The following is a 13,881-nucleotide window of genomic DNA, read 5'->3' as shown; positions in this document are numbered from 1 at the left end:
GATCATAACTGCTGCAAAACATGAAGGTTTTTAACTTAAATTTAAAGAGGCGGCCATCTTAGCTCTGTAGTCGTCATGGTTACAGTAGAACCGCCTCTCTCTGTTCCCCAAACGGAACGCCATGAGGTTCTGGAACTCCTCCCCCTCCTCCATCCCCTCCCCCTCCCCCTGTTCCAGCGTCAGAGAGTACCGAGGCTCCACCTCCTCCAGCAGGCTCCGCCTCCCCTCCACCCCTGACCTCCCCAGAGGCCCCGCCCCCAGCTGCAGGGACACCTGCTGCCACGCCCCCTCCAGCAGCCTCACCATGTCCTCCACCAGGGGGGGGGTGTAGCCACGCCCCCCCAGGCTGGGGGGGGGCCAGCTGGGCGCCAGGGTCACGTAGGGGAACAGCTGGTTCACCACCGCCAGGAACTCCTCACCTGGAGGGGGGAGGGGGGGAGGGGAGGAGAGGAGGGGGGAGGAGAGGAGGGGGGAGGATGGGGGGAGAGGGGGGAGGGGGGGGAGGAGGGAAGGGGATGGGGGGAGGATGGGAGAGGATGGGGGGAGAGGGGGGAGGGGGGGGAGGAGGGGAGGGGGGGAGGAGGAGGGGAGGGGAGGAGGGAGAGGGGAGGGGGGGGGAGAGGAGAAGAGGAGGGGAGGGGAGGAGGGAGAGGGGAAGGGGGGGGAGAGGAGAAGAGGAGGGGGAGGAGGAGGGGAGGAAGAGGGAGAGGAGGGGAAGGAAGGGGGGAGGAATCAGGGAGGAGAGGGGGCATGGTTCACTCACTCAGTCATGATTCACTCAAATGATTCATTTGGCGAAACGTTTGACTCTCAGTTCTCCTGTAGCAGTGGTGTCTAATGATGCAGGACCGTATCTCCACTAGGAAAGGCCAAGGGTCCGTATCCACTTAACCATGTGTGAGGAAACGTAACAGCGTTTTGTGACAGAACTTTCACACTTTCATGTTACCTGGTATGCCCCCCCCTACCTGGTATGACCCCCCCCCTACCTGGTATGAACCCCTCAGTGCCCCCCCCCCCTCCCTACCTGGTATGAACCCCTCAGTCCTGAACCGCCCGTGGGACAGCGCCATGTTGAGCCAGACGGGTCGGTGCAGCCGTCCGGCCTGGTGGGCGGAGCTTAGCAGCAGGAGGGCGGGGCTTAGCAGGGCGGGGTCCAGGACGCGAAGGTGCAGCCCCCAGTCGCGGGGCGACGCCCAGGTGAGGTCCACACACTCCTGCAGCAGCCGCAGGTCTGCCTCAGAGCCCAGGCGCACCTCCAGCATCCCAGCATGCACCTCTGCAACAGAACACGTGACCCAGTCAGGGACAAATGTCAAATGACCCCCTCTTTACAATGCTAACCTGCTACTTACACACAACGACCACTAGTTGACCGTCTTGTAAATTAGCCTGCCTCCTACACAGAAAAACTGCAAAATATCTTTATACTAGCTTATCCTGATGTGATTTAGAACATGTAAGGATACTGGGTGGTAGAACGCACATATCTAGGAAAAGTCATGAAAGGAGGGACCTGAAATTTGATCGAGTGACCCATGACCCCTCATGGCTGATTAAGTGTTGAACGGTAGTGTTAGCGGTAGTGTTAAGTGGTAGTGTTAGCCTTGGCATTAGAGAGGAGATGGAGAAAAAAAAGCCTCCCTGATGACCTTAACCTCTATCACTCTCTCCTCTCCAACTACGCCTCCTCTGCTTCAGCTGCTAAAGCGTCCTACTCTCATTCCAAAATACATTCTTCTGCCTCTACTCCGAGGAAACTGTTCACCACACTCCTTAACCCACCTCCTCCCCTTCCTCCTTCCTCCCTGTCTGCCGATGACCCTCACCACTGGGGTCCCTCAGGGCTCTGTCCTAGGGCCCTTACTGTTCTCCCTCTATACCACCGGGGTCCCCCAGGGCTCTGTCCTAGGGCCCTTACTGTTCTCCCTCTATACCACTGGGGTCCCTCGGGGCTCTGTCCTAGGGCCCTTACTGTTCTCCCTCTATACCACTGGGGTCCCTCAGGGCTCTGTCCTAGGGCCCTTACTGTTCTCCCTCTATACCACTGGGGTCCCTCAGGGCTCTGTCCTAGGGCCCTTACTGTTCTCCCTCTATACCACTGGGGTCCCTCAGGGCTCTGTCCTAGGACCCTTACTGTTCTCCCTCTATACCACTGGGGTCCCTCGGGGCTCTATCCTAGGGCCCTTACTGTTCTCCCTCTATACCAAAGGGTTCAGACCTGTGAGTGCGGTCCTGAGGGAGGTTGTGTTGGTAACCGCGGTCCAGCGGACCTCCAGACCGTCTCTGATTGGCTGGAAATAGTCCAGGAGGTCTCCTCCTGGGTAGAACATCCTGGGACGCCCTCTCTGCTCTGGAACACACACACACACATGCACACGCACACATGCACGCACACACACACACACACACACACACTTAGGCCCAATCCCGATTCTCTTTTCTACCACTTCGGCTCGTTTTGGAGTCACTCGTTTTGGAGTCACTCGTTTTGGAGCCATAGCCGTAGTGGTTCCCCGGGGGAAATGGGACAACCCTTCACGACTAATACGTCATCCGTAGTGTAATGAATGGGTTAATTCATAGTCAGGACAGCGCATGAGCCTAAGAGAGAGTTCATGATATACCAGTACTGTGACTGACAGGTGTCGAGAGAACCAAAGTAAACTGGTTATACCTTTGTTGAACCCAGACTCAAGTGTCTTATTATTCTATGTCCAAGTGACATTACACGTAGTATCGTAGAAAAGCATTGACGCTCGCGATTCATTCACAACTTGAATGAACTTGAACGCTATCAATCGATCAAACAAGTCATCAAATAAAAAAGAATAATGCTTCATTATCATGGGGGAGAGACAAGTTCTACCCGGGATTTCGGGATTTCGCTCCTAGCTGTGTCGATCGTGATAGGAGTGTCGTATCGACACCATTCAAATGGTTTCAGATTCCCTGTCCTCTCCCCTATCCGGACACGTTTTAATTGTTATCCTAACCCACGGTAAACCACAGCTATTAACCCGCAAAGGGTGCCTCCGGGCACCGTGTTTGTCCGTGAATAACACCGGCTATGAAGGTGGTACAAACACAATACTACTTTGCTAACTTCACCATCGGTATACGGTCATTTTGAGCCCTGAACCACCGTGGTGCCACCCCGAGAAGTGAACCGGGAGTAAACTCAATGAACCAGGAGTTCAACATGCGTCAAGTGCTTAAATTCACTCCGAGCAGTGCCGACATCGATGGGGGTCTCCAATCGACTCCATTCAAAGTGATTTACGATCCCGCCCCTCTCCCCTGTCCGGACACATTTTCACCGTAAGCCCCGGTAAAGCGATGTTATTAACCCGCAAAGAGTGTGCCCCGGGCACCGTCTTTGTCCATTAATAACACCGGCTAGGAAGGTGGTAAAAACACAATACTGCTTAGCTCACTCCACCATCGCTATACGGTCATTTTGAGCCATCAACCAACCCGCTGGCACCCCGGGAAGTTATGTTTCGAACCCAGAGAGCATGCATAAATGTCTATCCGGAAAGAGTACACTCTCCTCAGCCGCTGCACGCGCCTCTCCTCGGTAACGCGGAGGAACGAAAAGCTTACAGCACCGCGTATTCCCAGGCGGTCTCCCATCCAGGTACTAACACGGCCCAACCCTGCTTGATTTAGGACAACAGTGCAACAACTTCGAGGCTGAACTTTAGTTAAATTTACGGCGTCATATGCCATCAAAGGGAAACATGGAAAAATGCATGACTTACAGATTTAATTTTATGACGTTACGAAATCCGATGTGACAGGAACGCTGGAGAAACAGCCGCTGTCCAGTGCATTAGTTAACTACATGTCCTTGATGAGTCTCCCACTCACTGCCCTCCATCAAAAATGGCACATACTGTATATAGTACTAATACATATAATATTACATAATAACAACTGCTCGGATAGGATTGCGGGTTGTTTTGGTTTAATACGTGCCATAGCTGTAAATAAAACATGGAAATAGGTCATGCGCGTCTATCATGCACACATCAGCCTAACGTTAGATAGATAGATAGATAACACATTAAATATGTCTATCATCATCCGCTGTCAAACGCCACAGGTAATCTTTTATTTCTAAACAGGAATGTACATCTCGATGTGAATTGCGCTCCTTATGGGAAGGCTGTGCTTGACGCTTCCATGGGGCGCTAGGCACAATATCGGCATAATAGCGATCTTTTTTTGTTATGCTTGTTGTAAAGAAAAGGTCTATAATGCATTGAAATGACATTAAACTAAGATAATACGATGGTTATCATAATTCTTCAAGTCTTTAATTGCAAGTAATTCCAGAAAAAGTAAATGACATTTCAGGCTCGCTTCCGTATTAGGAGAGCGAAAATAAAATTTCTGTAGATGTTTCGCAATGCATGCCGGAAGGGAGTCTCATGGCTCCGAATCGAACGAGGGTCAAGATTTGCTCCAAATGGAGCCATGGAAAACCCTAACCCTATCCCTAACCCTAAATGAGTAATGAATTGGGACGCCACTACGGCTACACAGGAACGCGCAAAACAGAGCCGTAGGGGTGAAAACGGAGCCGGAGTGGTGAATTGGGATTCACCCATAGAGCACATCATTTGGGAGGAAAATTTGGAATGGGAGGGAAACAGAAAGAAGAGGTGCATTGTGGGTGGATAGAGGTGGAGGTCAGAGAGTCAGAAGGAGGTCAAGGGTCAGAACCCAGTAAACAAAGACGTCCTCAGGGAAGCCGGAATGTGGGTTCAGATGACGTCTTTAGGACGTCTTATGGACTACAGAATCGTCTTAAGATGTCCTAGAAAGATGTAATCTGGACGTCCTAGAAAGACGTCATCTGAACCCACATTCCGGCTTCCCTGAGGACGTCTTTTGGACTCTTTGTTTACTGGGAGGTCTCTCTTACTTGCGGCCTCTTTGAACTGGGACAGGACGGGCTCGTAGATGTCGTAGTAGACCCGGCGGGGGTTGGTGTTGTCCCTGACGAACAGAAGATCCTCCAGGCTGGGGTCCACCGCCCCCTGCCACAGGGTGAGGCTGGCGCTGGCAGACAGGGAGGGAGGCAGGGAGGGAGGGAGGCAGGGAGGGAGGCAGGGAGGGAGGCAGACAGACAGGGAGGCAGGGAGGGAGGCAGACAGACAGGGAGGCAGGGAGGGAGACAGGGAGGGAGGCAGGGAGGGAGGGAGGCAGGACAGGACAGGACAGGAAAGGCAGGCAGGCAGGACAGGACAGGACAGGACAGGAAAGGCAGGCAGGCAGACAGACAGGACAGGAAAGGCAGACAGACAGCACAGGAAAGGACAGGACAGACAGACAGGACAGACAGCAGAGCATTACAACACACAGACATAAGAAGGAAACCTGACTGGAGATCCAGGTTACTGGAGATACTGAAGGCTACTGTAGACTATATTGTGTTTTCTTTGGGCCAGGAGTTTTCCCTGACCATGTGACTTAACAACACACTAGACGACTGGCCTAGAGTGATAGTAACAGTTACCTAGGCGACTGGCCTCGTGATAGTAACAGTTACCTAGGAGACTGGCCTAGAGTGATAGTAACAGTTACCTAGGAGACTGGCCTAGAGTGATAGTAACAGTTACCTAGGCGACTGGCCTCGTGATAGTAACAGTTACCTAGGAGACTGGCCTAGAGTGATAGTAACAGTTACCTAGGAGACTGGCCTAGAGTGATAGTAACAGTTACCTAGGAGACTGGCCTAGTGATAGTAACAGTTACCTAGGAGACTGGCCTAGAGTGATAGTAACAGTTACCTAGGAGACTGGCCTAGAGTGATAGTAACAGTTACCTAGGAGACTGGCCTAGTGATAGTAACAGTTACCTAGGAGACTGGCCTAGAGTGATAGTAACAGTTACCTAGGAGACTGGCCTAGAGTGATAGTAACAGTTACCTAGGAGACTGGCCTAGTGGCCTAGTGATAGTAACGGTTACCTAGGCGACCAACTGGCCGAAAGGCGGTTGTCACGGTTACCTGGGGACCTGGCTGAGCAGCCAGCTGATGTGCGGCCAGCCCTTCCTGGCCATGACGGCCATGATGGGGAAGGTGAGGCGCTGGGCGGCGGGGCGGACCAGCTGGTACATGCTGCTGACCATGGCCTGGGTGTACGTCACGTCTGGGAACAGAGGAACGTGCAGCACCGCCCAGCCTGGGGACAGAGTCACCTGGGGGAACACCTGCTGCACCGCCTCCAGGAACCTGACACACACACACGCACGCACACGAACACACACACACACGCACACGAACACGCACGCACGCACACACACACACACACACGCACACACACACACACACACACACACACTTGAACTAGAACCCTGTACCTTCTACAACCCTGTAGAACCCTGTAGAACCCTGTAGAACCCTGTACGTACTCGGAGCCGTTGATGACGGGGTAGAACCCCGGCACCCCGGGCCCGTGGAGAACGTCGGCGTTCAGCCAGACGGGCCGGTCCAGCCCGCTGGTCTGGTTCCTCTGCCTCAGCCGCTGCAGGGACGGAACCACCGCCTTCAGGCTCTTAAAGTCCAGCTTCACACCTGCAGGGGGCAGCACAGAGTTATACCTGCAGTACAGCTTTACACCTGCAGGGGGCAGCACAGAGTTATACCTGCAGTACAGCTTTACACCTGGGGGGGCAGCACAGAGTTATACCTGCAGTACAACTTTACACCTGCAGGGGGCAGCGCAGAGTTATACCTGCAGTACAGCTTTACACCTGCAGGGGGCAGCACAGAGTTATACCTGTGTCCTTGAGTAAGACCTGGGAACACCACCACTAGTGTGTCCTTGAGTAAGACCTGAGAACACCACCACCTGGGAACACCACCACTAGTGTGTCCTTGAGTAAGACCTGGGAACACCACCACTAGTGTGTCCTTGAGTAAGACCTGGGAACACCACCACTAGTGTGTCCTTGAGTAAGACCTGGGAACACCACCACTAGTAAGTCCTTGAGTAAGACCTGGGAACACCACCACTAGTGTGTCCTTGAGTAAGACCTGGGAACACCACCACTAGTGTGTCCTTGAGTAAGACCTGGGAACACCACCACTAGTGTGTCCTTGAGTAAGACCTGGGAACACCACCACTAGTGTGTCCTTGAGTAAGACCTGGGAACACCACCACTAGTTTGTCCTTGAGTAAGACCTGGGAACACCACCACTAGTTACTCCAGGGAGACTGTCTAACCCTAAGTTACTCCAGGGTGACTGTCTAACCCTCAGTTACTCCAGGGAGACTGTCTACCCTAAGTTACTCCAGGGAGACTGTCTAACCCTCAGTTACTCCAGGGAGACTGTCTAAAAAAGGTTATATCTTTGCACTCGATCAAATTTCAGGACCCTCCTTTCATGATTTGTCCTAAATATGTGCGTTCTACCACCCAGTATCCTTACATTTTCTAAATCACATCAGGATAAGCTAGTATGAAGATATTTTGCTGTTTTTCTGTGTAGGAGGCAGGATAATTTACAAGCGGACAACTAGTGGTCGTTGTGTGTAAGTAGCAGCTTCCCATTGTAAAGACTATGGACATTTGACCCCCGAGGCGGCTCTTATAGTAGGTACCATAGACACGGCTGTTCTAGTGTTAAACTCTTATAGTAGGTACCATAGACACGGCTGTTCTAGTGTTAAACTCTTATAGTAGGTAACACAGACACGGCTGTTCTAGTGTTAAACTCTTATAGTAGGTAACATAGACACGGCTGTTCTAGTGTTAAACTCTTATAGTAGGTAACATAGACACGGCTGTTCTAGTGTTAAACTCTTATAGTAGGTAACATAGACACGGCTGTTCTAGTGTTAAACTCTTATAGTAGGTAACACAGACACGGCTGTTCTAGTGTTAAACTCTTATAGTAGGTAACATAGACACGGCTGTTCTAGTGTTAAACTCTTATAGTAGGTAACATAGACACGGCTGTTCTAGTGTTAAACTCTTATAGTAGGTAACATAGACACGGCTGTTCTAGTGTTAAACTCTTATAGTAGGTAACATAGACACGGCTGTTCTAGTGTTAAACTCTTATAGTAGGTAACATAGACACGGCTGTTCTAGTGTTAAACTCTTATAGTAGGTAACACAGACACGGCTGTTCTAGTGTTAAACTCTTATAGTAGGTAACACACACACGGCTGTTCTAGTGTTAAACTCTTATAGTAGGTAACATAGACACGGCTGTTCTAGTGTTAAACTCTTATAGTAGGTAACATAGACATGGCTGTTCTAGTGTTAAACTCTTATAGTAGGTAACATAGACACGGCTGTTCTAGTGTTAAACTCTTATAGTAGGTAACACACACACGGCTGTTCTAGTGTTAAACTCTTATAGTAGGTAACATAGACATGGCTGTTCTAGTGTTAAACTCTTATAGTAGGTAACATAGACAGGGCTGTTCTAGTGTTAAACTCTTATAGTAGGTAAACAGGCACGGCTGTTCTAGTGTTAAACTGTTATAGTAGGTAACATAGACACGGCTGTTCTAGTGTTAAACTCTTATAGTAGGTAACATAGACATGGCTGTTCTAGTGTTTAACTCTTATAGTAGGTAACATAGACACGGCTGTTCTAGTGTTAAACTCTTATAGTAGGTAACATAGACACGGCTGTTCTAGTGTTAAACTCTTATAGTAGGTAACACACACACGGCTGTTCTAGTGTTAAACTCTTATAGTAGGTAACACACACACACGGCTGTTCTAGTGTTAAACTCTTATAGTAGGTAACATAGACACGGCTGTTCTAGTGTTAAACTCTTATAGTAGGTACCATAGACACGGCTGTTCTAGTGTTAAACTCTTATAGTAGGTAACATAGACACGGCTGTTATAGTGTTAAACTCTTATAGTAGGTAACATAGACACGGCTGTTCTAGTGTTAAACTCTTATAGTAGGTAACATAGACACGGCTGTTCTAGTGTTAAACTCTTATAGTAGGTAACATAGACACGGCTGTTCTAGTGTTAAACTCTTATATTAGGTACCATATGGCGCTTTTCCACTACAGGGCCGACCCGGGTCGACCCCATGTTCATAGATTTCTTCGCTAACCGCCATCTTTAAATACCACAACAGATTTCGCTCTCGGAAAATGTCACTTACTGTTTCTGTAATAACTTATTAATAAAGATTAGAATAATTATGATAACCATCGTATTATCTTAGTTTAATGTCATTTCAATGCATCATAGAACTTTTATTTACAACAAGCATAACAAAAAATCGCTATTATGGCGTTTTTCTGTGCCTATGCTGTTCCTCAGTCCAGCGGCAGTCAAATGCCGGTAGATTCGCATCTTGCTCCCTTTAACACATGTTGGCGTTTCCCTGGTTGCGAGATCTAAACTACTAGAACTGAAAGCAGCAGGTAACAGGCACGTTACATCCATATGCTGTATATATAAATAAATATATTTGACTACCAGCAAGACACCGGAGCACTCGTATCTATAACTAACGCGGAGATTGTATGAGCCCCGCGTCAGTCAGCCTTTCCGTAGAAATACATCCCTCCGTTATATATCTAACGTTACATGTTTTAAGGCTGATCTGTGCATGATAGTGCTGCATTATGTTGATCTATTTATATCGATCTATTCTTGCCAATTCCTTATTACCAGTGGAAAGCAGTGGCGGGCGGTGCATTTCACACCTAGGCCTTCAGTGATGTCCGACACATTCCTACCTGAATTATTCTACCTCTTAATACCATCGTTATGACGCCATGGCTCTAGAAACTAGACAGAAACACAGTATAACCGGGCGTTGCATCACCTTAACATAGTCAGACAAGTACAACAGAGTTATATTAATATTTCCGAAGCATTTTTAATAAATAAATCCGCATTTACAATGAAGAGTGTTAAACTAACATATTTAAGATCGCTACATTACCCACGTCTGTCGTCTCGTCCACCATAATAGCGACAAAGGGTGCCTTTTTAATCTCCATTTTGATCTCTTCTCCCATCACTTCAGCAATAGCAAAAATCAGGTCGTTTTGTATTTTGCCTGACGTCCCAGTAAACACTTTGTTTGTGGACAGGTGGTAATGTAAATCTGGCTTTCATCGTGTCCCCTAAATGAAAGTTATTGTTTACCCAAAAACAGGACACAATCGATCAGTATTATCGATCAGTCAACGAAAGGGTGACACTTGTTCGTTGAGCTGTAAATCCACTCGCGTGTCCCCAAAGGTGTTCAAAAATCCCACATCTACCGGCATAGTTACGCATCTCAATAGTGAATATCAATAGTGCGTATCAATAGTGCGTATCCAATCAAAAGACATGCTGGGTGCTGACATCATTGAGCCTTACAGCAGGCGCCGTTGTTGCTATTGCTCACCAACTCGAAATCTACGCAGGTTTCCACTAGGAACGCCACAGGTTTTCTCGCTCAACGTTAAGTTACAGGTCGTATCCGCGGCACGGTTTATTGTGCAGGCGGGCAGATTTTGGAGCCCCCTGGCAACACATTTTGATTGGATAAAAGCTCTAACATAAAGGCCAGCCCTCCAAATCTCAATCGGAGACTGGAAGCAGCGCAACCAAGAGGAAAGCTATGAAATGAAGAGAATAGACTATGGGGAATCATTAATACATATTTGTGGAAAAAATATATTAAAATAAAATGTAGATTCTGATGATGTTTAGGCCAGCAGAGAAGGCCTTGCTGGCCCTGACGGCACACCACTGGTGGAAAGGGGGAAGACTAAAACAATTTGAATGGGATAGATAGGACTTTCCGTTCAATGGAGGAAGCATGATACTCGCGAGTTCATCTCGCTTTCCCCCTGTTGATGTATTAAACAATCTAAGCAATCTAATCAGAGCAGTTATTATTATGTAATATTATTGATGGATGTGCCATTTTTGATGGAGAGCTGTGAGCGGATGACTGGATGTGAGCATGTATTTGACTATTGCCGATAGATTCGCGTCTTGCTCCGAAACCGGAGCTGTCGGCGCAGACAGGATTTTACAGCGTTCCTTCAAACTATCCTAATTCATGAACTATATGCTCAATCTAAAAAATTCAAACAGTTTCTGAAAGCAGAGAAGTTGCACTTTTTGCACTTTTTTTTTTTTTTTTAACTCCTTTACTTTTTTTCCGGCTTATTACGGTAGTTCACCAACAAAAAAAAGCACAGTGCTCAACGTGTCAGGAGAAATAAAAATAGAATCGGGGCTTTAACACATGTCTAGTCTACTAGAACTGAAAGCGGCAAGTAACAGGCACTTAACGTTACATGTTGTAAGGCTGATCTGTGCACGATAGTGCTGCATTTTGACATAATTCTTATCGCATTTCCCCCCGCTGAATCTTATGACACGTAACTCCTCCTACAGTCCCGGTTCGTTCCTGTTTCGTGGAGAACGATTCCTATATGGAACTTTTCAAAAGCGTGCCGAGCCAAGCCGGTCAATGGAAAAGCGCCAATAGACACGGCTGTTCTAGTGTTTTAACATGTAAAGGAAAAAGGACAGTGATGTAAAAGGAGGAAAGGGACCTTTGTTGGAGCGCAGCACGGCGTCCAGCCATTGGTCCAGGGTGTTGTCACTGTAGACGGCGGGGGGATGGGCCATGATGGGCAGGGTCGTCTCATTGGCTGTGCCCAGACCCTGCACCGTGACATCAGCCTCCAGCACCATGATGGAACCTGGGGGGGAGGGGGAGGGAGGGAGGGAGGGGGGGGGGGGAGGGAGGGAGGGAGGGGGGGAACAAATCTGATCTGTGTAACATTGTCTTGATATTGGTCTGGGTCTGGCCTGGGTCTGGTCTGGGTCTGATCTGGGTCTGGGTCTGGCCTGGGTCTAGTCTGGGTCTGGGTCTGGGTCTGGGTCTAGTCTGGTCTGGGTCTGGGTCTGGTCTGGGTCTGGCCTGGTCTGGTCTGGGTCTGGTCTGGTCTGGTCTGGGTCTGGTCTGGTCTGGTCTGGTCTGGTCTGGTCTGGGTCTGGTCTGGTCTGGTCTGGGTCTGGTCTGGTCTGGTCTGGGTCTGGGTCTGGGTCTAGTCTGGTCTGGGTCTGGGTCTGGGTCTGGGTCTAGTCTGGTCTGGGTCTAGTCTGGTCTGGGTCTGGGTCTGGTCTGGGTCTGGCCTGGTCTGGTCTGGGTCTGGTCTGGTCTGGTCTGGGTCTGGTCTGGTCTGGTCTGGTCTGGTCTGGTCTGGGTCTGGTCTGGTCTGGTCTGGGTCTGGTCTGGTCTGGTCTGGGTCTGGGTCTGGGTCTGGGTCTGGGTCTAGTCTGGTCTGGGTCTGGTCTGGGTCTGGTCTGGTCTGGGTCTGGTCTGGGTCTGGGTCTGGGTCTGGTCTGGTCTGGGTCTGGTCTGGTCTGGTCTGGTCTGGGTCTGGGTCTGGGTCTGGTCTAGTCTGGTCTGTGTCTGGTCTGGTCTGGTCTGGGTCTGGTCTGGTCGGGTCTGGGTCTGGTCTGGGTCTGGCCTGGGTCTAGTCTGGGTCTGGGTCTGGGTCTGGTCTGGGTCTGGTCTGGGTCTGGCCTGGGTCTGGCCTGGTCTGGTCTGGGTCTGGTTCGGGTCTGGTCTGGTCTGGGTCTGGTCTGGTCTGGTTCGGGTCGGGTCTGGGTCGGGTCTGGTCTGGTCGGGTCTGGTCTGGTCGGGTCTGGGTCTGGTCTGGGTCTGGGTCTGGTCTTGTCTGGGTCTGGTCTGGTCAGGTCTGGGTCTGGGTCTGGGTCTGGTCTGGTCTGGGTCTGGTCTGGTCTGGTCTGGTCTGGGTCTGGTCTGGTCTGGTCTGGGTCTGGTCTGGTCTGGGTCTGGTCTGGGTCTGGTTCGGGTCTGGGTCTGGGTCTGGTCGGGTCTGGTCTGGGTCTGGTCTGGTCTGGTCTGGTCTGGTCTGGTCTGGGTCTGGGTCTGGTTCGGGTCTGGTCTGGGTCTGGGTCTGGTCTGGGTCTGGCCTGGGTCTAGTCTGGGTCTGGTCTGGTCTGGGTCTGGTCTGGGTCTGGTCTGGCCTCGTCTGGTCTGGGTCTGGTTCGGGTCTGGGTCTGGTCTGGTCTGGTCTGGTCTGGGTCTGGTCTGGTCTGGTCGGGTCTGGGTCTGGTCTGGGTCTGGTCTGGTCTGGGTCTGGTCTGGTCTGGTCGGGTCTGGGTCTGGTCTAGTCTGGTCTGGGTCTGGGTCTGCGTCTGGTCTGGTCTGGTCTGGGTCTGGTCTGGTCTGGGTCTGGTCTGGGTCTGGTCTGGGTCTGGTCTGGTCTGGTCTGGTCTGGGTCTGGTCTGGGTCTGGTCTGGTCTGGTCTGGGTCTGGGTCTGGTCTGGGTCTGGTCTGGTCTGGTCTGGGTCTGGTCTGGGTCTGCTCTGGGTCTGGTCTGGGTCTGTTCTGGTCTGGGTCTGGTCTGGTCTGGTCTGGGTCTGGTCTGGTCTGGTCTGGGTCTGGTTCGGGTCTGGTCTGGGTCTGGTCTGGGTCTGGCCTGGGTCTAGTCTGGGTCTGGGTCTGGTCTGGGTCTGGTCTGGGTCTGGTCTGGGTCTGGTTCGGGTCTGGGTCTGGTCTGGTCTGGGTCTGGTCTGGGTCTGGGTCTGGTCTGGTCTGGTCTGGTCGGGTCTGGGTCTGGTCTGGGTCTGGTCTGGTCTGGTCTGGCCTGGTCTGGTCTGGTCTGGTCGGGTCTGGGTCTGGTCTAGTCTGGTCTGGGTCTGGTCTGGTCTGGGTCTGGTCTGGTCTGGTCTGGGTCTGGTCTGGTCTGGTCTGGTCTGGGTCTGGTCTGGTCTGGGTCTGGTCTGGTCTGGGTCTGGTCTGGGTCTGGTCTGGTCTGGTCTGGGTCTGCTCTGGGTCTGGTCTGGGTCTGGTCTGGTCTGCTCTGGTCTGGGTCTGGTCTGGTCTGCTCTGG

The 13,881-nt window shown here is 50.8% G+C and overlaps 1 protein-coding gene across 1 annotated transcript in view; it reads right to left on the bottom strand.

Moving 5' to 3' along the window:
* Positions 1–30: 30 nt before the first annotated feature.
* The window catches only part of fam151a (family with sequence similarity 151 member A), a gene marked incomplete at its 3' end in the record, with an annotated part of 15,488 nt that continues 1,637 nt past the window's right edge, over positions 31–13,881 (bottom strand). Inside the window, exons 2-8 of the mRNA XM_080524676.1 lie at positions 11,566–11,715; positions 6,374–6,587; positions 6,021–6,245; positions 4,934–5,070; positions 2,222–2,353; positions 1,028–1,279; positions 31–419 (exon numbers count right to left, since the gene is read on the bottom strand). Coding sequence (XP_080380802.1) covers positions 31–419; positions 1,028–1,279; positions 2,222–2,353; positions 4,934–5,070; positions 6,021–6,245; positions 6,374–6,587; positions 11,566–11,715 — 1,499 coding nt within the window. The remainder of the gene's footprint in view (positions 420–1,027; positions 1,280–2,221; positions 2,354–4,933; positions 5,071–6,020; positions 6,246–6,373; positions 6,588–11,565; positions 11,716–13,881) is intronic.

Source organism: Nansenia antarctica (genome assembly GCF_963989245.1).
Source record: "Nansenia antarctica genome assembly, chromosome: 2".
Taxonomy (NCBI): domain Eukaryota; kingdom Metazoa; phylum Chordata; class Actinopteri; order Argentiniformes; family Microstomatidae; genus Nansenia; species Nansenia antarctica.
The sequence above is the reverse complement of the archived record's forward strand: the minus strand, read 5'-3'. Positions and strand labels throughout refer to the sequence as shown.